The sequence below is a fragment of the Mauremys mutica genome, chromosome 1 (assembly GCF_020497125.1).
Source record: "Mauremys mutica isolate MM-2020 ecotype Southern chromosome 1, ASM2049712v1, whole genome shotgun sequence".
Classification (NCBI taxonomy): domain Eukaryota; kingdom Metazoa; phylum Chordata; order Testudines; family Geoemydidae; genus Mauremys; species Mauremys mutica.
Window position 1 is genome coordinate 253,947,246 of NC_059072.1, and position 23,858 is coordinate 253,971,103.

At 41.1% G+C, this 23,858-nt stretch overlaps 1 protein-coding gene across 2 annotated transcripts in view; it reads left to right on the forward strand.

Annotated features, from left to right (window-relative positions):
• Window positions 1–19,821, forward strand: part of ADPRHL1 (ADP-ribosylhydrolase like 1) — a 32,641-nt gene extending 12,820 nt beyond the window's left edge. For both annotated transcript variants that reach the window (XM_045007397.1, XM_045007391.1), the window contains exons 2-7: window positions 677–841; window positions 5,355–5,480; window positions 7,812–7,952; window positions 13,471–13,598; window positions 16,831–16,963; window positions 19,416–19,821. In XM_045007397.1, the coding sequence (XP_044863332.1) occupies window positions 677–841; window positions 5,355–5,480; window positions 7,812–7,952; window positions 13,471–13,598; window positions 16,831–16,963; window positions 19,416–19,573 (851 nt within the window). In that variant the 3' untranslated portion in view covers window positions 19,574–19,821. The remainder of the gene's footprint in view (window positions 1–676; window positions 842–5,354; window positions 5,481–7,811; window positions 7,953–13,470; window positions 13,599–16,830; window positions 16,964–19,415) is intronic.
• Window positions 19,822–23,858: the final 4,037 nt, after the last annotated feature.

The window sequence follows — 23,858 nt, forward strand, 5'->3', positions numbered from 1 at the left end:
ATATAGGAAGACACAAACCCCTGCACTGAAGAGGATGCAAATCTAAATAAAATGATCAATAACTATATAAAATATACAATTAATAAAAATATATTAAAAAACACTAATTTGCCCCTGTGCTTAATTACAATGAATCAGTAGAATTAAAAACTAGTCAGTGGAAAATTTTTAAACAGGGTAATTCAGTCTTGAACTGGACTAGTGTCCACATATAAACTCAGAGGCTCTGGTTTGTCAAGGTATTAAAGCATGTACATAACTTTAAGCACTTGAAAAGCCACATTAAAGTCAAAGGGACTTCTCATGCCCTTAAAACGAGGCATAAGTTTAAGTACCTTATTCAATGAGGGCCTAAGTGGGCTCTGAAGCAACAGTTACTGGAGGGAATTAAAATAATAACTAAACACAAATATGTCCTCTCTAGTGTTTTCTGCTTTTGCTTGTTTATATTATTGATTGTAATTTGGACATAGATGCAGATGTACCCTCTCCAGGGCTGTTTTAATGGTTTGTATAAATGTGTTTGTATTCATTTATGTTAACAAATCTTCACATAAATTAGAAATGAAAAATAGTCATATTTGAAAAATGCATGATTGGGTTATTTTTTGTATTTTTCAATATTCCCCTCTTCTTTTTCCATTTATAATGGTCCTTTATTCCTTATTCTACACAGATTACTGGTGTTTAGAAGACCTGTATCGTGATTTGGTAAAACGCTATGTTGAGATTATTGACAAACTTCCAGGGAAATGGTCAGACCCCGCTACCATTGAAGGTTGCTCACAGTTAAAACCAGATAACTATCTCCTAGCTTGGCATACACCGTTTAATGAAAAGGGTACGGTATTTTCTATCTGTTATATGTTGACTGTTAATAAGACATTTATTTTAAAGTGAAATATCTAGAAATAGATTATTTTTCCCCTGCCACAAATAAGATATTAGTACTGTAACAGTGCTATGTTTGTCCAAAGATGGCAAGTGATATGCAAGAAATTCCTTTTGTAGGGCACTATGTCCTTTTGTAAATCAACTCTGGCCTGCTTAACATCTATTTAAAGAAACTTTATTCTTGGCCTTATGCTTCTGGGTCCAGATTTTTGTCTTTGAATTTCATGTTTATTTTAAGGAATATTTTCCACCATGTTTCCATTTTTGTTTCTCTAGTTTTTGATCTTTTTAATGATCCCATTGAAAAAGACAAATTGTTGAGCTTGCAGTTGAGATAGATAGGTAGAGTGACCATATTTCCCTGTGCGGAATACGGGACATCGGGTAAAATTACTTGTTTTCAAGCAAGTTCAATGGCAATCAATCAGAACTATGCAGTACAAACGTTCAAATTAACATCAAGTTGACTGAGCCCCTGTTAAAAAGAAATACTGTGTAGTTGGATTCTTTTTATTTATCTTCTTATCTCTAAGGCTTTAGGGTTCACACGGGGAGAGGTGACACACACACACTTCCATACCCCTCTCTCACACGGGGGCGGGGGGTGACTGACCAACCCGCCCTCCCTACCTGGCACTCTCCATGCTCCATGCCTGGCTGGGCCCCCAGCACAGAACCGCCTCTCCTGATACCTGGCACTAAATCTTCCCGAGACAACACATGGGCGGGGCAAGCAGGGTCCCAGATTTTTGCCAGGGTTCACACTAGGATGTGGCCAGCAGCAGCCTTTTGGCACTGTGTGGGAGGGAAGGGACGGGAGCTGCTTCCAGCCACAGGGGAGGTGTGGGAAGGGATAATCTCGCCTGTGTCTCGCCACTCAACAGCATCAAATATTGACGCACTATCAGGACCAAAACACTGCAGTGCAATGCTATCATTGTTTTTCCCCCTCTTCTGCAGCCAACTCTCTTCAGCAGGAATAGCTCCTCTCTCACATGCTCAGTCCCTCAACACAGTTGCTGGGAGGCAAGGAAAGCAATCCTGGCAACTCCAATCCATTTACTCCTCCTGTGTGTCAGGGACTTGGCAATGTCCCTGTGATGGGCACTATGCATGCTCTGGCTGATTTTAAGCCAAGTCTGAGGCAATTCAATCAGTGGGAGACTGCATGTGTGGCCCTGAGAAAGTTATATATACACCTCTACCTCGATATAACGCTGTCCTCGGGAGCCAAAAAATCTTACTGCGTTATAGGTGAAACCGCGTTATATCAAACTTGATTTGATCCACCGGAGTGCGCAGCCCTGCCCTCCCGGAGCTCTGCTTTACCGCATTATATCTGAATTTGTGTTATATCAGGTGGTGTTATAATGGGGTAGAGGTGTACCTCTAGAAACAGAATACCACGGTTACATAATTTAATTAGCTCTTTGGGTTCTTATCTATTCTTCTCAGCCTTCCTCTTCTTCTTTTTCTCATGCTGGAAGTATAGTTCTTAGGATGCCTTAAGCTAGAATTCTCTAAAATGAAAACTTATAGATTTTAAGGTCAAAAGGGACCATCATGATAGTCTGACCTCCTGCATGTTGCAGGCCACAGGACCTTGCCCACCCATTCCTGTAACAGATCTCTAACCTCGGGCTGCGTTACTGAAGTCCTCAAATCCTGGTTTAAAGACTTCAAGTTACAGAGAATCCACCATTACACTAGTTTAAACCTGCAAGTGATCCATGCCCTATGCTGCAGAGGAAGGTGAAACACCTCCAGGGTCTCTGCCAATCTGACCCAGAGGAAAATTCCTTCCCAACCTCAAATATGGTGATCAGTTAGACCCTGAGCATGTGGGCAAGACCCACCAGTCAGACACCTAGGAAAGAATTCTCTGTAGTAACTCAGAGCCCTCCCCATCTTGTGTCCCATCACTAGCCATTGGCGATATTTGCTGTTAACAGTCACAGATCAACTAGGTGCAATTGTAGGCAGTCTCATCACACGATCCCCTCCATAAACTTATCAAGCCTAGTTTTGAAGCCAGTTAAATTTTTTGTCCCCACTGCTCCATCTTGTGTTTTGCCCAACTATTCTAAGAAATGCTGATCTGTATATTTCAAGAAGGATTTTTTTTAATCTTGAGAGCAGAGCAAAATTTAATTGAGGTGAGAGATTCCCTATACCCAAGGCTCCAAGTTTCTTCATGAAATTAGAAGATTCCAGTAGAATTGAAAGTCTGGTGATCGGATTAAGCTTTCAGATGAGGTTAGAACCAAATTCTTGATTTCTTGTGGTCATTCTAGAGTGTTTCACTTTTGCAAAAGTTGGTATGTCAGCCTCCATGTCCTGGGGCAAATTGCATAGTGGGTAACTACATACTGCCTACATAAATTTTGTGTGCTCAGTTTCCTCTGGATACAGTCATCCTAGTCACTTCTTGTGATAAATTGTTGTGTACTGTTGCTGTACACTGTCAAATAATGGCCATATTCTGTTTCACAGGCAGCTGTATTACATTAAGGGATGAAACGATTCTAGTATTATAGGCTGAACTGGCAGTGACACTTGTAGTTAATGTTGCCTAATGTTTTCCATTGTACGACCCTGTTTTCAGTGACTCAGAACTTTGCTAAACTTTAATTGTTCAGGCTGAAAATTTCCATGCTGGGCATTTGCCTTGGGCTGAATTTTTTTTAAGGCTTCAACAAACATGGCTCAGCTGTTTCTAAGAGGTTATAGGGAAATATGTTGTTTTGCCATTGTTAAAAAAAATTCTCATAGCCATTTAATTAAGAAGCTCTGGGCCCTCCATGCTCTGGACCAAAGACTTAAAATTTGACAGGTGGGTCACCCTGGTATCAGAGGTGTACCTTTTGCTGTTACTGTGCCAATACACCCAAATGGAGAGTCTTATTAGGGTTTGGCAGCTAAATTCTCCGAGTTTCTCTCTGCACTGAGCATGCTCTACGCCAGGGCTGCAGGCACTGAGGGGGTCTTGTCCTGCAGTTACACCACTCAGCTGCTAGAGGCCATCATGGCACTAGGGAATGGAAGTGAGATGAGGGAGACTCTCTCCCCCATGGTCTCAATGTTCCCCCGACTGGTGCCTATGTCAGCTTGAAGGAGAAGAAGGAAACAGCTTGATGTGAATGTAGAAGAGTGAAAAACAGAGAGGGACCAGAAATGGTGGGCAAAGGGGGACTGGAACAAAGGGGCACAATCCTATGGGACAGAGCAAAAGAGTCTAAAAGCACTAGAGCATATATTCCCTTCCAGAACCGGGAAGAGAACCCAGCATATTTGAGTCTCAACATTGCTCTTGTCTGGAAAAAAGATATTAAACTCACCAAGCAAAGTGTCTGCCTTATCCCCTTTAGTGGCTGGTCCACATAGAGGATTACAACCTACTACTGTCATCTGCTAGTTCAAGTGGTAAAACAGTTTCATGTGGTTCTAAAGGTTTCAGATCTGGTGATGGAGTCAATATGATTCGACATGATGGACTTTGCTTTTTTTTAGAATTTAGGAAATTATATATATAAAAAAACCCATGTTAGAAGAACATTAAGGTTGCAAAGTAAAGCACTCAAAAGTTAGGAAATGCCAGAATTCAGGTTGTATAAGGTTTCCTGCCTCTTAGGTAAGAGCTGCAGACAGAAGAGACCAGTCATCAGGGAAGCTTTAGTGTGGAAAATTATATGTCTTCTTCTTTCCCAGCCTGCAAAAGGTGGAAAGGTCTCTTAGTATGTGCGGTGTATGACTTTGAACATCTTCTGGTTAAAGCCCGCCCAAGGAAAAAAGTGTAGAACTAAACTCGAGCGTTTGGCCTTTTCGGTGCTCCCTAGGCTGATGAATCTGCCTGCCAGTTTATGCTGGACAAATCACTTAAACCGGAATTTTCACAGTGTTTATTAATCGTGTGTTCCTCAAATTCTGGGTGCCCAATCTGAGACTCCTGGGGTCTAATTTGGAGAAGTGCTGAGTGCTCATTGAAGTAATGGGTGCTGTGACTGAGCATATTCAATGCTACAAAAGTACTCTGAAAAATCAGGTCCTATAAACAAACAATTTGAAAGATTTGCTTTCCACTATGTTTTTTGAGCTTGTCTGTTTCTCCTACCACTATGTTCAATGTTGGCGTCAGGAAAAAGCAAAGCAACTCCAGTGTCAGCCAAGACTGATCAATGATTTCAGAAGTGTTTGAGTTAAATGAGGGAAAAGGAAGAACACTTATTTTTGTGCACCTACAGTGTTCCTTACAGGACTTTTAGTGACAATTGTAATGAGGTTCCCACATGTGGAGGCAAAAATCCATGTGTGAGGCTATGAAAACTGTGGTACCGTTTGACTGATAGCTCTCCGTTCCCTAAATGTTATTAGAATTAACAAAATATGCTTGTTTCCAATGGCATTCTACATTTTGTGTATAATTATTTCCTTTTTAAAGCCCGTAACATTTTTTAATGTAGGTTCTGGATTTGGAGCCGCTACAAAAGCCATGTGTTTAGGGATGAAATACTGGAAGCCTGAGAGGCTAGAAACTCTTATCGAAGTGAGCATCGAGTGTGGACGAATGACTCATAATCACCCTACAGGTAACATCCACTGAAATAAAATTATTTGCCTGTGATATATATAACTGATTATCAATTTAGAACAGACTAGCACAGCTCCTGTTAGCTCACTTGGTTGAACTACTGCTGTATCTGCAGATCCCTAAATCCTGGCTTGATCCTTGCCTTCCATGAGGTATTTGTTCAATACATAGCACCCCCAGCTGTAGGGTGGAAGACCCCCTTAAACATCACTTGTAATGACTGAAGAATTTGCATGTTACTATCCTGCTCAAATTACTGTGTAACAATTTCACATTTATCCAGATGATCCTGTGAACACATAGGTTTATCCTTCAGAAAATACTGTTTTTCTTTTATGGGGTCTTGCCCCATCAGATTATGTTAGCTATAGATGTGAAGAGAAGCAAATCTGGACATCAAGATGTTTCCAAATCCACATGTTTTAGGAAGAAATTTAAAAAAATTAATTTGTTTGTGTTCTGAAGGTTCATGTTTATATTTCTGTGCTACTTACACAGTAGTAGAGAAACACACAATGAACTGCAACATGGAACAGGTAAAATGGTTTCATTTGGAGCTGTAACTTCATAAAATACTTTATTTTTTACCCCTTACAATTCCTTGAAGACCAGCATTACTCTATCAGCAAACTTATTTTCCTATAGCACGTCTGTATTTAATAAATCTAGTGCCACCAACAAAATATTTAAGATCACAAATCACATATGTGCTTTATTATTGTATTCCTAACTTAATGCAACTACTGTAGTTGCATTTTGTACTGTTTTATCTGGATGTTTCATGATGGCCATGTCTTTAACAAACACACAGTCCCCACCAGTGAGTGGCATACTTCTTATTAAAAGCAGCAAAGAATCCTGTGGCACCTTATAGACTAACAGACGTTTTGCAGCATGAGCTTTCGTGGGTGAATACCCACTTCGTCGGATGCAAGAGTGGAAATTTCCAGGGGCAGGAAATATAAGCAAGCAAGAAGCAAGCTAGAGATAACGAGGTTAGATCAGTCAGGGAGGATGATAGAACAGGGCCTCATCCTCCCTGATTGATCTAACCTCGTTATCTCTAGCTTACTTCTTGCTTGCTTATATTTCCTGCCCCTGGAAATTTCCACTCTTGCATCCGACAAAGTGGGCATTCACCCACGGAAGCTCATGCTGCAAAACGTCTGTTAGTCTATAAGGTGCCACAGGATTCTTTGCTGCTTTTACAGAACCAGACTAACACGGCTACCCCTCTGATACTTGATACTTCTTATTGCACCTTTGCTCTTTGACTATGCTCTCAGGAAAATTCATTCTGTGGAGAGAAACAGAATTATGGCATAGTCCGACACCTTTAGGTGCTAAAAAGATTGAATGGCCAAAATGTTGGGGATGTTCCTATAAGGAATAAGGCCCTGATCCAGCAAGACACTTAGGCCAGTGCTTAACTTTAAGCATGTGAGCAGTACCATTGACTCATATGCTTGAAGTTAAGCACATGTTCCAGTGCTTTGCATTTGGGGCTTTAGGGTCTACAGTTACCGAGCTGGTTTCTTAGCTTTATTTTAAAGTTTGCACTCGGTATTTTTTGCTGTATTTGAAAAAAAGCTCAAAAATTTCACAAGTAGATAAGAAAACAAGCAAGTAATTTTCTAACTCAGCCAATATTGCAAGTGTCTCTTAAAAGAAAATATTATCTTGAACAGTGAAATTCTTTGATCTGCAACCTGCAAATATACACCATAGACCACTTGCACAGCTTCCTATTGAGGGCAGTTAGATCCCAAAACAAAATAGGAAGAAACCTACAGAACATAGTAGTGTGCATAACGTCTATGAAGAAATGACTTAGTTACTCAGAGTAAAATGAGCAAGAAACAGTATTACATCTAAAATCCTAATCTGTCTGCAAGCTGAATGATTTTGTAAACAAAGTGATTTAGAGTATAACTGAATTACTTGGTCCATGTCAGTTGTTCCATGTGACTTGAGTTAAAAGATTTTAAGTATCATATGAACACATGATATTTATTTTGGACGTCTGCATTATTTGCTGTCATGTTATACCGCTGAGAACAGAATCTCCCTCATATGTGAAATAAGTCGTCATCCAGTGAGCAGTGTGCTTCAGCCAAGAGTCCTGACATACCAAGTGTGAGCCCATTAAACAGAAAGACATAGGTCAGATGGATTTGTTAAACCATCCTAGAGATATGACACAGCTAGTAATGATTTTCCTGAGGCTATGCCGAAGATGTCTTTATTATTATTATTATTTATTATTATTTATTACAGTAGAAATGTAGATCACATGTTAGTAATTATTAATATTATATGTTAATTCTAGGCTTTTTAGGGTCCTTTTGTACAGCTCTGTTTGTATCATATGCAATACAAGGAAAACCCCTTGTGCAGTGGGGAAGGGAAATGATGAAGGTGGTCCCAATGGCTGAAGAATATTGCAAAAAGACCATTCGACACATGGCAGGTAACACTCCTAAACTAAAACTATTTTTTTTTAAAAAACCAATCACCTATAAAGACACCCATTAAACTTCACTGCTCAATCGCGCCACTTTTGTTAGTTCCCATCATCTCATGTGCTTACATGTTGTTTTTCCACATTGTCTGCACATTAGACTGCAAACTCTTCAGGGTAGGGACCTTGTTTTCATATGGCTTGCAAGTTGCCTAGCACACTAATGGCACTATATAAACAGACAAAACAATAATTATAATGCTAAACTGCCCAGATTTATTTTGTAGGGAGTCTTCCAATGTCATTACAAGGTAGGAAGAATGTTTGTCAGCAAATCATTTGCAAAGCATGTATGCTGAGATTTAAGCTGTTTCAGCTGTCTTCCATCAAATTGTACAGTAGAAGAGACCCAAGTGATCAGTACAACTTTTTCCATTAGAAATTCAATAGACACGCCTCATTTTGCCAATAGAAGCCATAACGCAGCTGGAGATGCATATATTTAGAGAACAGTTAATTCATCCTTTGTCTGTATGTTCAAATCTGGCTGTTGCTATTCCGTGCAAACATTTAGGATATGTTCTGTTGTACTCATTGTTCAAAACAGTTGAGTGAAACAGGTCTCTTGAGATAGATAATGTTACTGCATCTTATACACAACAGCTTTTTAGTGCCTGTTTGCCTAGGATCACCATATTGTAGTATTGTTGTCCTAATGTGAACAAATGTCTACAGGAGGACACTTGGGAAAGTAGCTAAATGAGTGAATTTAAAGAGGATTAGTTAAACCACATTAAATTCCTGTGTAGATGCTTTTGCTCAGAATTAAAGTGTCCTTAATTTGATTTAACTTAATTCACTTCCAAAGTCACTTTGATGTGTCCCCAAAAATGTTACCTATGAAATGTTTTTTCCATCTGTTCTAAAGAGTTATAGGGGCCTGGAGAACGTGATGATCAGACTACATCTAAATCTTTACTTGGAGCATCCAAGAACTAAGATTTATTTGAGAGATAAAGTTGCAGCTAAAAAAATGTGGACAAGCAAGAAGTTTTTCTGGAACACACTGAATTCTTTTACTGCAGCCTCTTCTGCTCTAAGTTTGTTTGGTTTTTTTTATAGACTAGACCTAAGAGCAGCAGGTGCAGGATTAGTATATATAGGTCTCACTTTGACTGACTTTACAGAAGGATCCTGTCACTCCACCAGGGTGAACCCACAGATGTGTAAAGATATGTGGGACTCCTGAAGAATGCACTGTATAATAATGGCATTGTGGAGCTTGGGGCTATTTTGGAAGGGGAAAAAAAATCTCCCATCTCAGGCTCGAGACCCTTGGCTGCTGAGATGCACTGAAGAGAATTTCTGCTGAACAGAGCCCTACATTTTTAGAAAACCATTTTTGTTTCTGTCACAAAGACAATGAGACCCATTTAATTCCAAAAGGTCTGTTGCTCTCACTAAGTTACACTTACTCTCATGTGTAGTCCATTGACTTCAGTATGACTACTGGAGTGCAAGTAAGTACTCAACACCAGTAAGGGTTGAAAAACTGGGCCAAAATACAGGAAGGATGGTTTTGTGGTTCAGGCACAGGACTTTTGGAGGCGTGGGTTTAATTTCTGGCTTTGCTACAGATTTTCCATGGGACTGGGAAAATCACTTAACTTCTTTGTTCCTCACATCCTCCATCTGTAAACAGGGGATAATAATACTTCCTTAGTTTACAGCAGTGTTGTGAGGGGGAAATCATTTATGTTTTTAGCACCAGGGTACTATGCTGGTGCGTGCAACAGAAAAGCAGAGATAATTGCTAGGTCTTTTGAGTTTTTAAGCTAGTTTTAAAATCACATGATGATCAAATGAATTGTGTGTGGTGGTTTATTTAAACCAGGACTTTTTTTCTCTTAAAATACTCTCATGGTTTTTAAGATGTAGGTAGACATTTTCACTCTGCTTTTTTCGAACATAGAATTTCAAATTTTAAGATACTAATCAACTGCTGCTTGGGCTCCCTGTAGCAGAATGAAAGTACCTCGTGGTGTGTTCAGCATGATACCACTGGTGGTGTTAAGGATGGCCAAGGTCAGCAAATGCCAACTGAACCCTCTCTGTGTTGGGCTCCTCCACGTCCTGCACCTGGGCAAAATCCTGACCTTTGTCAGCAGATCGAGGGATGTGATCATTCCCCTCTATTCGACATTGGTGAGGCCTCATCTGGAGTACTGTGTCCAGTTTTGGGCCCCACACTACAAGAAGGATGTGGAAAAATTGGAAAGAGTCCAGCGGAGGGCAACAAAAATGATTAGGGGGCTGGAGCACATGACTTATGAGGAGAGGCTGAGGGAACTGGGATTGTTTAGTCTGCAGAAGAGAAGAATGAGGGGGGATTTGATAGCTGCTTTCAACTACCTGAAAGGGGGTTCCAAAGAGGATGGATCTAGACTGTTCTCAGTGGTAGCAGATGACAGAACAAGGAGTAATGGTCTCAAGTTGCAGTGGAGGAGGTTTAGGTTGGATATTAGGAAAAACTATTTCACTAGGAGGGTGGTGAAGCATTGGAATGGTTTACCTAGGGAGGTGGTGGAATCTCCTTCCTTAGAGGTTTTTAAGGTCAGGCTTGACAAAGCCCTGGCTGGGATGATTTAGTTGAGGATTGGTCCTGCTTTGAGCAGGGGGTTGGACTAGATGACCTCCTGAGGTCCCTTCCAGCCCTGATATTCTATGATTCTATGAACCCTGGGTCCTGGTGTGGGTGTAAGGGAACTCTGTTGGGGGGTTGGATTCTCTCCTGCCCCCCAGGGATCTATGGCAACTAATGCAGCATCAGGAGTGCTGTAGACTCTACTGTCATTATACTTTCACCCACTCCTCTGGGAAGTGCAGGGTAGGAGAGCTACCAGCATGTAGAAAATACCAGAGTAAACAAAAACAGCTTTTGTTTTTTGATATATGAAGATGAACTGTTTTCAGGATATTAATTCTTAATGAGGAACACTTGCTTAGCCTTTTTGGAAGAGGAAAAAAAAGAAGGAAAAAGAAAGAACCAAATTGCTTCATTTAGAAACGTGACTACTGTGTGTGCACAGTTGCTAATTTTCTGTCAGGTCTGAGTGTTTGTGACACTCTCCTCAAGGAACCCAGAACCAGAAGTGAGCTTTGCTGGAGATTAAACTGTATGTCAGCTCCCTGCCACACCAGTCTGTCTGCCTCACCAGCAAACTCCTAGAGACTCTGCCAGTCTGAACCTTGCCTTGCAGGTAACACTCAGTGAACCCCAGTTCCCGACCTCCCCCGAAGATGTCTCTCTGCAGTGCCTCTGACTGGACACTCACAGAAATGACTAAATTTGCTGCCTTCAAAGAGACAGGGCACACACCAGCCTGTTAAGTTCACCTAACTCTCACTCTGCTTCAAAATAACAGCACTAAGATGCTTTATAGTAAAACTAAGAATACAATTATTAATAAAGAACAGAGATTTAGGTGATACTAAGCAAGAGAAAATGGAGGCAGGTGTGATTGCAAACAAAACAAAACAAAACATGCTTTCTAGTGATTAAAACTTAATTTTAGCAGGTTCTTTGCCTAACCCGTTTTCTCACTTAAATCAGGCTACCAGAAACTCTAGCCCTCCAGGTCAGAGGACCCCACTTTCACAAAATCTTAGGGTGCTGTCCTCTTTGTTCCCTAAGTGATGGATAACTGGAATAGCTTTTTGTGTTCCTTTTATATTTCCCCAAAGTGCAATGTCTTACCTCAAGAGCCAGGAAAAATTGCTAGGGGTGCAGACTCTGTCTCCCAGTGTGCTCAGTAGGCTATTTTCTGCTAATTAGCTGGGTGGCTTTGTTTATCTTACATGTAAATGTACTTTAATTGTCCTCTGGCTTACAAAGCTTTATTCAGACATATAAATCCACATTTCTTTGTCTAAGGCAGGCTTGTTTATCAGCTCTCTCCACAACATATTTTAGGAACATATTTCCAGAGCATATGCTTATCTCTTTACACACCATCAGTACAGACATCATGCAGTGATATTAATGACCAGCATGTCATCAGTTTTTATACAATATCTTATCTGATACACTTTCATATACAATAATATCATATACAATCATTTGATTCAGTTTGCTTATTGGTTTGGGTTCCGCCCCTTTTTTCTTCCCCTGGGAAGTCAGTACCCTGATTGTCACCATGGTTGAAGGGGAAACAGAATTCAGACTTAGTTTGTATTTAATTTGGAGCAGCAGTGATGCTGAACACACCTGCAATCATACTCCTGTACTGAAGTGCCAACTTTCCAATGGCTTATTTAATGGCCTTCTCCATCTCATTGCTTTTTGAATTCTTAACCCTAGTCATCTTTGTCACCTATTCCTTTTTTCCACCTTTCCCCTCATGGTCTCAATCCTGCGAATAAATATGCATGTGCTTGACTTTACACATGAGTACACCCATTGAAGTCAATAAGACTTAAGTGCATGTTTAAATGTTTTAGTGAATAGGATTGGATTTAAGCACTTGCTTAAAAAGGTAAGCAAGGTAAGATATTTAAGTACTTTGCTGAATCAAGGACATCAGTAGTCCCATTGAAGATAATGGGACTACTTATATACAGAAAGTTAAGCATGTGTGTTTGCAGATTTCAAGATTCACTGTTTTTTCTCACTGACCAGAGAAAAAAGTAGGTGATATATAAAGATGGCCTGAAGGTTTTCTCCTCCTGTTTTGTAAGTTCTGGTCTTTATTTACTCAGTTTTTCCTGGAAGATTCTATGGATGACTGAAGAACTAGTAGGTTCAAGACACTAGAGAAATCTTACCTATAAAATCTGAATAATTGAGATGGAAAGTGATTTATATTCAGGCTGTATAAAACATTTTGTATTTTGTTTGGTATCTTCAACACCTGTTTCATTCAAACAATTGGGAGAAAAGCTCTCTAGTCCACATCTCTGAGTCCTCCAGCAAAACCAGGGAAGGTAAGACTTGACCGTCCACATATTTCTAAGGTAAAAAAAGCACACCCCTCCCAGCAAATTGTTTTGTTTTAAAGAAACTCAACCAAACAAAAGTAAATGTTTGTATTCGTGATTTGCTATAAAGGAACACCAACAAACAAAGGCATAGAGTAATTTTTCTCCCCTGTAATTCACATTTATCTTTTTCTTTTATACTGTTTGTTTCAGGTGAAGGTTGCACTGTCTCAATCTCATATCATGCTGTATTTCCTATTTCCAGTTTGTTGGATGTTTAAGATAATTCTGCAGTTCTTACCATTTTTAATTTTCTCTTTCTTTTAATATTCATTTTTCCTGCCTTCCTATTACCTGTTCCATTGATATAATCAAATAGAACATGCAGTTTGATCCTGCTTGAGAGTGTGTGAATTATTAAAGTTACATTGCTGTAGAATACAAAGTTTTACTGGGAAAACCCTGTTTTGTTCTCTTTAAAAGCTATATAAGTGCACCTGAAAGTCTTGTCAAGATGAAATATTACACCATTAGTTTGTTTTGCATTCAGAATATCAGGAGCACTGGTTTTACTTTGAAGCCAAATGGCAGTTCTATTTGGAGGAGAGAGAAATCACTGAAGATAATCAGAATAAACCCGTCTTTCCTGATAATTATGATGCTGAGGAGAGAGAAAAGGTAAAAATCTGCAAATGTAATTTCAAGAAGAGCTCAGAAAATCTCATTACTAACAGACATTTCCAGAGAGATAATCCGAGATGGTTGTTAAAGGTCTTTGCTGCCCCATAGGATGGGGGTTCTTCTGAAAAGGTTTTTTGCTTATTTGCTGACAAGAAAAATCATTCCATCTTTACTTAACATGTGAGTTAATACAAGAAATGGTTACAGTTGAATCAGGAATAAGGTTCTAAGCGATAGTCATGGAATGGGAGTGAAACAGCATATATTGGCACTTTAAGGAAAAGAAGAATCAGGAGGAAAGGGGAACAGAATAGCCTGGACTTTGCTGTCCCATCCCCCAACATGATTTCTCTTTTCTTTAAAGGGCCAGTATAACCCATTACATGGAGAAATACAATACAAGTCAAGCTGGCCAGATGTATAAACATCTAGAGAAGTGTGAAATTGAGAAGCAAATTGCAGTGAATCATGGCTATTAAAGATGGAAAAGCCCTACTCAGAGATCTAGGCTAGAATTTTCAAAGGTCCCTAAAGGAAATGGATGACCAGCTCTCATAGAAATTACCATGGGAGTTGAGCACCTAACTCTCTCAAGGCTCTTTGAAAATCCCCAACCTAGTCCATTCCCTGGTCAATACAGAATTGATTCCCACAGTGGTTTTGTCCAGTCTTGTTTTAAGTATCTCAAGCGATGGTGTTTCACCACTTCCCAGGGTACTTTATTTTGTAGTCTACATTGTTTTTAATTTAATCCCATTACTTTTAGTTATTGCTCCTTGAACCAAACTAAATAAATTCCTCTTCTTCCTTGGTGTTTATGACTTTCCCGTATTTGAAGATAGTTCTCATGTTTCCAACTTACTTAGCAGCCTGGCAATAAATATGAAATTATTTTAAACTTTCCCCATATATCAGTTCTACCAGTCCTTTAGAGCAGCAGGGCTGGCCAACCTGTGGCTCCAGAGCCACATCTGGCTCTTCAGAAGTTAATATGCAGCTCCTTGTGTAGGCACCAACTTTCCAATGTGCCGGTGTGTGTGTATGTGTGCACTCACTGCTTAACCCCGGCTCTGCCACAGGTCCTGCCCCCACTTCCCCTCTTCCCGCCCCCTCCCCTGAGCCTCCCATGCCATCGCTCCTCCCACTCCCCCTCTGAGCCTCCTTTATGCCACGAAACAGCTGATCGGGAGGTGCGGGGAAGCAGGGGGAAGTGCTGATTGGCAGGGCTGCTGGTGGGTGGGAGGGGCTGGGAGCAGGAGGGGAAGCTGATGTGGGGCTGCTGACGTGTTTCTTTGGCGATGTACATTAGTAAATTATGGCTCCTTCTCAGGCTCAGGTTTGCCACCCCTGCCTTAGAGCTTGGTTCTGTTCTGAAAAGTGAGTAACCTGGAGTGCTCTGTAAACTTTTTGGTGCTCTTATATACATGACAGAGGGCCCCCATGGATGATAATGAAATACCAATAGTAGATAATAAGATGGCTCCTGCTCACTTAATAGCTCTGCTCCCTGTGTGTATTCAGTCATATTTTCTTACTTTAGTGACAATAAGTTAGGAGACACCAAATCTGGAGGTATCGTCAGGACTAAAATGAGTGACAACTTTCAAAGTAAAGGATACTTGAGACATATGTCTGCAGCCCGATCCAGAATAGCACTGATGCAAGTAATCCCAATGGGACTTTATGTGTAAATCAATGCTACTTCATATGAATAAGGGTTGCAGAATTAAGGTCTTACAGTCTACTTGTGTACGATGACAGCAGAAGCAGATGGGCACTGCCTGTTTGCAAACATGAAAGTAAGGAGAAAGTGATGCTGCAGTCTAGCCTGAGACCCCTCCCCCTTTGATATATGTGTGGGTGCACAGTATATAAATATATAAAGCTTAAATTAAAGTTATTTTCATAGCATACAAACAGAAGTTAGATAAAATATATAATACTCCAGCTGGAAGGCTGCAGTGTAACACTACTTTCTCAGAACACACAAGAACTCCTAAACAGAGAGAAACAAAACTGGCTGCTCCCTAAGCAGAGAGGTACAGCTCATCTCACCTTACTCCAGCTGACAGTCTGCACACTGACTCTGCTGAATGCTCCCATTCTTTGCTGCAGAGCCCACTAGCCTGCACGTGGAACTAGGGACAGACAAACAAATACACACACACTGCTCTTAACACAATAGCTTGCAGTTCCAACACAGTCCTCAGGACACCATAAAGCTCAGGGCCAAATTCAGCCCTAGTTGAAGGAAGTACAACTCAAATTGCTATGTTGTATTTTATATGTTAAGGGGATAAAAAACTGGCTTGCGGGCCAATCTTTGATCAAAATGATGTTTTTGGTATAAGCATAACAGATGCACTTTGGATGTGGTTTGGAAATTGGGGCAGGTAAAAAAGGTCAAGTCTGGATGCACCTATTCTAGGGCTTGTTTGATGGGCCCAGGGGGTTTTGTTGCTGAGGAAGTATTCTGCCTCTTGTATTTGAAGATCATTTTCAATATTGTTGTTCTGAGCAGTCTGAGAGGAAGGGAGGCCTGGCAGGACAAGGTGAGAAAGTGATTTGAAATAAAATATCTAGAAGTGGAGACATTTGGACACATGTGCAAGAGGACACAGTAAAAACATTTAAAACTGGGCTGGACAAAACATTTGAGAATATATGGTAGGGGGAATGGAGACCAATTCCTCATTGTCTGAGAGGAGACCAAGACAACCTAATAAATCTTTTCCACCTCTAATTTCTATGAGTATGAACTTTTAAGATGTGAAATGAGACTCTGACTTGATGAGCTTCTTGAAATTCCTGGCTCAGTTGAATTCTAGAGACCTTTGCTCCTGATCCAGCCTGCAGAGTAGTTACAAGTATTTTGTTTCCTTCTGGCCTACATGACTGTTGGCATTAAAGCCTCTGGCTGTCCCTGAGAGGCAGGGCTGCTTCTGGGGGGGACTATTCAGCAGAGGAATCAGGGAATTTGTCAGTGGTAGGAGGCTTTGAAAAAATCTCTCAAATTAATATTGTGGTTGCATTTGTAAATGGGAAGATCAGAGGCACCCCTCCACTGCTCCATACAAAATGTCACAAATAGATAGGAGTGAGCTTCCCCTGAATGCAGGTCCTTATCAACCATCTTGGGGTATAAGTGTCTTACAGTATATCATTCTGCATGTGAAAGGTGGTGAACATTTGCAATGCTTTGTGACCAACTTGACAACTATTCTTTTAGACTTACAGGAGGTGGAGTTCTGAAGGACGGGGTGGAAGAAGAGGCCATGATGCTCCTATGATTGCATACGATGCTCTTTTAGGATGTGGTGGTGACTGGACAGAACTTTGCAACCGAGCAATGTTCCATGGGGGTGAGTAATCCTGTTGTTCCTTTATAATGTCAAGTATTTGAATCCCCTAGAGTTTAAATGGCAAAATGGTCATTGTTGTATGAGATGCAACCTTTAAGTCACGAAAAAGGCATCTCAGCAGTAAAGCTGCTGACTAAATCAAATCTGCCATATTGCCTATTATTGATTCTTTATCAATTTCACATGATCAGTGTTATTATGTCAATAACACCTGCCATTCAAGGCTCGGAAAGTGCTTTACAAACATTAGCGAATTAAGCCTCACAACAACAAGTAGATTAAGGATATCTATGTATACGGTTCACTTTACCACCACTTATATACAGCAACCTCTGTCTGCGATGTGTTGTTTTTCTGTGAGTGGTTCTATAGCAGCCAAGTGTATAATATGAGGGAAGAAAAAGAATACTGAATGCAATTAAAACTGCAGGGAGTTTTCAGGCAGGTACTGTAGTATGTAATTACTTGAGCAGTAGTTTGTCTGGTTTAACATCCTTACTCTTATAAAAAACACCATGTGCTCTTTAAAGGAACACAAGTGGTGTGACAAAGTTCCTTCTCTACCTTGGTGGGTCCTGCGCTTATTGGCAGATTTGCTCACCTCAGAGACCTTCCCCTCTGGTGGAACCCACAGTCTGGGTCAACTTCTCCTGTGTCTGATCAGGAGTTGGGAGGCTTGGGGGGAACCCAGGCCCACCCTCTACTCCGGGTTCCAGCCCAGGGCCCTGTGGATCGCAGCTGTCTATAGTGCCTCCTGTAACAGCTGCATGACAGCTACAACTCCCTGGGCTACTTCCCCATGGCCTCCTCCAAACACCTTCTTTATCCTCACCACTGGACCTTCCTCCTCGTGTTTGATAACAATTGTACTCCTGAGTCCTCCAGCAGCATGTCCTCTCAGCTCTCTTGCTCACACGCCCACCACAAACTGAAGTGAGCTCCTTTTTAAACCCAGGCGCCCTGATTAGCCTGCCTTGATTGGCTGCAGGTGTTCTAATCAGCCTGTCTGCCTTAATTGGTTCTAGCAGCTTCCTGATCTCTAGTGCAGCCCCTGCTCTGGTCACTCAGGGAACAGAAAACTACTCATCCAGTGACCAGTATATTTGCCCTCTAACAGACTCCTGTACCCCACTGGCCTGGGTCTGTCACAGTGGTTAATATATTTGTGTTGCATCTCATGCCAAAGATAGCTCCTTCATCACTGTGCCCTGCCCCCTACCCTCATGCGGAATCACCAACACTGCAGATTCAGCCCAGCAGGATGCCATCAACAATCAACCTAGGCATTCCATGGAGACTCCCTGTCTAAGGTGCTGACCCAGCCCATCCCTACTTAGGTTTGTGAGAGTTAATGGGATCTCAACACAAGATACTATGGATATATACACACAGCCATTATGTGATTTTTAATTATTAATTACAATAATAAGATACATTCCCTGCCCTAAAGATCTTGCAATCTAGTGGTTTCTTCTGTAGCTACTCTTCCTTTCTAGCCCTGGGTTAACTGCAATGATTTGTTGCACCCTGAGAGACATATTGTAAAGGACAGTGTGGCTTTATAAATGCTTATGGTGCTTTAGAGAATAGAACTTGTCTAAATTTTTAACATTTCCTATCAAAATGTGCTCCATGAACTGATTGCTAATGACTTTTCTGGAGATGGTCAGTAGCCAATATAAATTGTGAATTTGAGTCCCCAGCCTTTGCTTGCTCTTCAGTTGCCTATGATGTAACACTGAGCGTATGGCTGAATATATTTGTTGACAAAACTAGAAGTAAAGGGTCAATACTAGCTACATTACTATTACACACATGGGATTTTGAGATTTCCTCCAGTGCTCCCCACTCCGTTCTCCATCCATTGTATTGTAGTTTAAATAAATTACCAAAATAATTGAAACCAACATGATTATTTTGCATTATTTTAACAAATAAAATATGCATAATTTTAAAATATTGTGTGCAGAATTTTTAATTTGTTGGTGCAGAATTCCCCCAGGAGTACGTTATGCAGTATGACCCGTTACTTCTGGCAAAGGTGGAGGCTTGACATTCCAGTTGGTTGGTGAACTCCCTAGAGCTACTGTTCTGAGAGTCTCTTTGGCACACCACATATAAGTATCAGAGGGGTAGCCGTGTTAGTCTGGTTCTGTAGAAGCAGCAAAGAATCCTGTGGCACCTTATAGACTAACAGACGTTTTGCAGCATGAGCTTTCGTGGGTGAATACCCACTTCTTCGGATGCATCCGAAGAAGTGGGTATTCACCCACGAAAGCTCATGCTGCAAAACATCTGTTAGTCTATAAGGTGCCACAGGATTCTTCACATATAAGTAGAAATCTCTGCCGTAGTGGCTTAAAGCTTCCTTCTCTGTGTAGTGATATATCTGCAAAGGAGAGTGCATTTTTCACGACAACAGAACTGCACACAATTGTGTTTAATTTTACAGGTGAGAGCGCAGCCACTGGATCTATTGCTGGCTGCTTGTATGGATTGCTTTACGGCCTGAACAAGGTTCCCAAAGGCTTGTACCAGGATCTTGAACTGAGGGAGAGGCTAGAATACTTGGGCGAGTCTCTTTACCGACGATCCACAGAGGAAAAGTAAAGCAGTTTCTGCCATTTTTCTCTTTCTATAAAGACTCTGTCAAACACTGTAGATAACTGACTAGTTATAATAACACTGTTCTAGGCTGGTGAGGTTTAGTTCTAAAAGGTTATGTGTATAAGTGCAGTTAGCTGAGTCATTCAGGAGTAACTGGACACTGTAAATGTTCAGTTTTTCACAGATGCAGGGACTTTGAGTATCGAACTTGCTCTTAAAGTACAATTCAGGTCAGTGAGATTATTTTAAATTAAAAATATATAAATAACTAAACCCCTCTTATTATCAAAATTCTGCCTACCTTACTAATGCAACCCCTAAAACGCTATTATCAGTAGTCTCTTGTACACATATATAATTAATTTTCAGAACTAATGCTTTTTTTGCCAAACTAATAGTATGATCCTTTTGTGAGGATGTTTAGTTCCCTGTAGATTTTAAACTTTTGACAATTCTTCCACCTCCCTCTTTCCTGCTCCTCACATCTAATGTCTCTGTAATACTTGCAACCCTAATGTGTCACAGATTATTCATTAATGAAATGTTAACCCTTTGTCAGCACTATGGTGTGTATGTATTGTTATGTGATAAGCTTCCAGAAAGGAAAGGCCAACACTAGCAACACTTCCAAGGTACAGCAAAGCATCATTGTGTTTAACATTTCTGCATTGTTATGTTTTTTTCACTCTAGAGTCTTCAAAACTCTTTTAAAACGTTAACTGGCTGAAATATTTGTAAATAAATTAATCTTATGCTCGTCATAAGCATCATTTCTTCATTTTTAGATCGTACTTATATGTTGCTGTAGCAGTATCAGAATTTTTGGCTGAGGCCATTTAAGACCTGTAGTGTGTCATCAGCCAGGCTATGATGTGTTTCATGTGACTGAGATTTCTCTCACAAAGAGGCCTGGAGAGAAAACAGTTACTTTGGCTTTTAAAACAGAAAACCAACTAACTATATGGCCAAGTTAAAAATTAGTATCTGATCTGAATAAAACTAACAGTAGAACTTAGTGAATCATATTCTGATCTGTAATACTGGTATAAATGTGGAATAACTCCCACTAGTGGAATTATACTAGTATTAATTCTGGAGTAATTGAGAGCAGAATTTAGCCTCATATGATTGATTCCAGGTGGTCCACAGAGAACATTCTAATGGTCCACAAAGAGCTGGCTGGTCACGTAGTCCTGTTTTCTCCTCTCTGTTTCCACCTGCTGACTTGCATTTTAAAAGGCAGCTAAAAATACATAAATATTTTCCTATTGCTTTTCTATGTAAGCAATTGCCATCGGGATGTTATATGATAGAAAGGGGAGCAGGCGATCCATGTCATTGTGATTAGTAGGGGAGATGGTCCACATGCCAATCTCTTGATTAAAATGTGGGCTACCCAATGAACAACATTGAGTTCTTGTTTTAGAATGCTCTCTTTGCATCTTTGTTATGTGCTGCTTTCTCATTTTGAGCATATGTTAACATTTAAAGAAGGATATTTGTTTGTAACGTATGACTTTATACAAGAAAACATCAAGACTTTCTGAAAACGTTCTTTCTAGTTTATGATGCCTCTAGCATTCCCCATAATAAATTCAGCAATTAAGAAGAGAGAAGAATGTAGTTCTCATAAGGTACGATTTTCTCTTATACATCTAACTTTTCCTTTACCCAGGAAAAAATCTCCAGCGGAAAAGAAATCATCATTCCACAAAGACTCATCATTAGACTTTGAAAGGTTGAACTAAACATATGGTTGCTGTGTTTTTTAAGTTAACAATTGTCAATATTGTTCTTCTAGAATGTATCAAAGCTATCCCATTATTCATCTTACCTTACATTTATGACCAAACTTAATTTCAGAGACAGAAGAGCAAATCTAATTTCACAAAGATGGTTCACATAGACAGAAGCTATAAAGCAGGCAAATACTAACAAAACATTGTTTCCACAGTTATAGGGGGAAATAGGCCATTGGCCACCACTTTATTAAAGACGTAACAAGGTTTAAACATCAGCGCGAATAAGAGTACCCACTACTGCAAAGGAACACTGTTGTTGCTTTCCCTTACTGTAGGCTATTCCTTGAACCAAATTACACGCAAAGCCAGATGACCTCAAGATACTACGTGTGGTCCCAAGACTAAAACAGCCTTTTTGCCTCCCTGTCATGGCCGTCTGACTCAAACCAAGATTCAACTAACACTAAGTTAGAGCTGCTGATAGTCAACTCCTGGAAACTTCTATAAGTGGGCTTATCTTGTGGTACAGAGTAACCTTCATTTCCCAGTAACCAACCACCAACCACCTTTCCCAACAAACTTTGAACCAGCGTTACTATTGAAGCCTCTCTCCACTTGATATATTAAAACTTGCTAGCACTAAGAAAAAGATGCTGAAACAGGAGCCAACTCACTGAGTACTCATGACCAGGCAATAACTTAACATTACCCAGTGTAGAGAAAAGAAAATACAACCGGCTAGTGCAAATAGGATGCAAATAACCTAATTTATCAGAACTTAAATCACATGTAGCAGTTACAAACCATAAGGCCAGGCCTGTCTGTCTGAACATTGCTGTGTGAGCAGGTAGGAAAAGCTTTCTAATAGGGGCAAGTGGGCATGAGAAGCAGCATAGCTCCTGCCAGGTGTTCTCTCTCCCCCACCTATAGCCACCTTCAGCCAGGGAGTGGGAGTTTTATGTGGGTCAATGGGATGACCAAGGCCAGCTCCAGGCACCAGCTGAACAAGCAGCTACTTGGGGCGGCCAAGGGGAAGGGGCGGCACATCGGGCTCTTGGGCGGCAATTCGGCAGTGGGTCGCTCGTCCCTCTCGGAGGGAAGGACCTGCCGCCGAAGAAGAAAGTGGCGCAGTGGAGCTACCGCCGATCACAATCACGGCTTCTTTTTTTTTTCGCCACTTGGGGCGGCAAAAACCCTGGAGCCGGCCCTGGGGGTGACCAATCATGCAGCTCATAGTAAAACAACTTGTCGTGATTGGCTGCCCAGGCTGGAGCTGTTGTAGCCCTCACTTGATGACCCTGGCTAGGGCTGCCTACAGTGTAGAGGGTGAAGAGTGGAACAGTGTAGTGGGAAATACTTGTCATGCAAAGGAGCTAAGTAGAAGCCTTCTTTAGTTAGGATGACAGTCACTCTGTCTACTGCAGCTTTACTTGGCCTCTTAAAAGCTGAGCACATCTTCGAGAAAATGAAACCATTTGTACCCCTGCAGTCCTGCCATGTCAGCAAGGTGGCATGGGGTGAACCTGCACTGCCCCTGTTCTGCACTCCCTGCTCGGCTAGTCCTCTCTGAGACACATTGGCATAATAATGCCTTAATGGAAACCCAGGTAGTTGAGTGCCAAGAATTAATTTGTTTCTTTTTACAAAAGGTTTTGACAAAATCTGCTGTGAATATTTCATAAAAGTTCTGTGTTGTTGTTTGTTGTTAACAAGCCCTGGATACACTGTTGTTGTTGTTGTTAATGCAAGCCTTCCCTTGCAGCGCTGGCAAACCATGGTGCTCCTACTGCATGCCAGCCAGCGAGACTGAATGGCTTAGTATGGGCTGAAGAGTACTAAGAAGGGCAACGCCCAGCACCCACCTACTGATGGTAAAAAGGAGAGCTCCCCAAGCCTCTAAAGTGTATGTTTGTTGGAAACCACCTTCCCTCTGCAGGACTGCATAGGCACTACTGCTGGTCTAGGGCTCCAGAAACCCCCACAGTCCCAGCACAGAGGCAAGAAGGGGCCAGGATCCAGGGGTTGTTCATCGGGTTAGTAAACACATTGGTATGAGCTCCCTCTCCCCGGCCTACCTCCAGCAGCTCTTCTTGCTCAGGTGCTGAACACATCTCCTCTGCCCCCATAGGCACAGGGTCTGACCGTCCTCAGGTCTGTGACATGACAGTGTCTGCTATGAAGGCTTTCACTGGGCTAACCCAGTCACTGGGATTAGATTGCATTTCAGCCTGCTAGTGTATCAGGCTTTTGGTACTCAGATAGTACAGTGATAAGTGTCACAGAAGTGCCTGTGAATAAATAAGGGAGACAAGGTGTGGGAGGTAATATCTTTTATTGGACCAACTTCTGTTGGTGAGAGAGACGAGCTTTCGAGCTTACACAGAGCTCTTCTTCAGGTCTGGGAAGGGTAATCAGTGTGTCACAGCTAAAGACCAGGTGGAACAGATAGGTAAGCATAAGGAGTTAACTCATGTTGCAAGAAACCTTACAGACAACTATATACAAGAAACCCTCACATCACCACACTTACTATCACAGATCCAGCA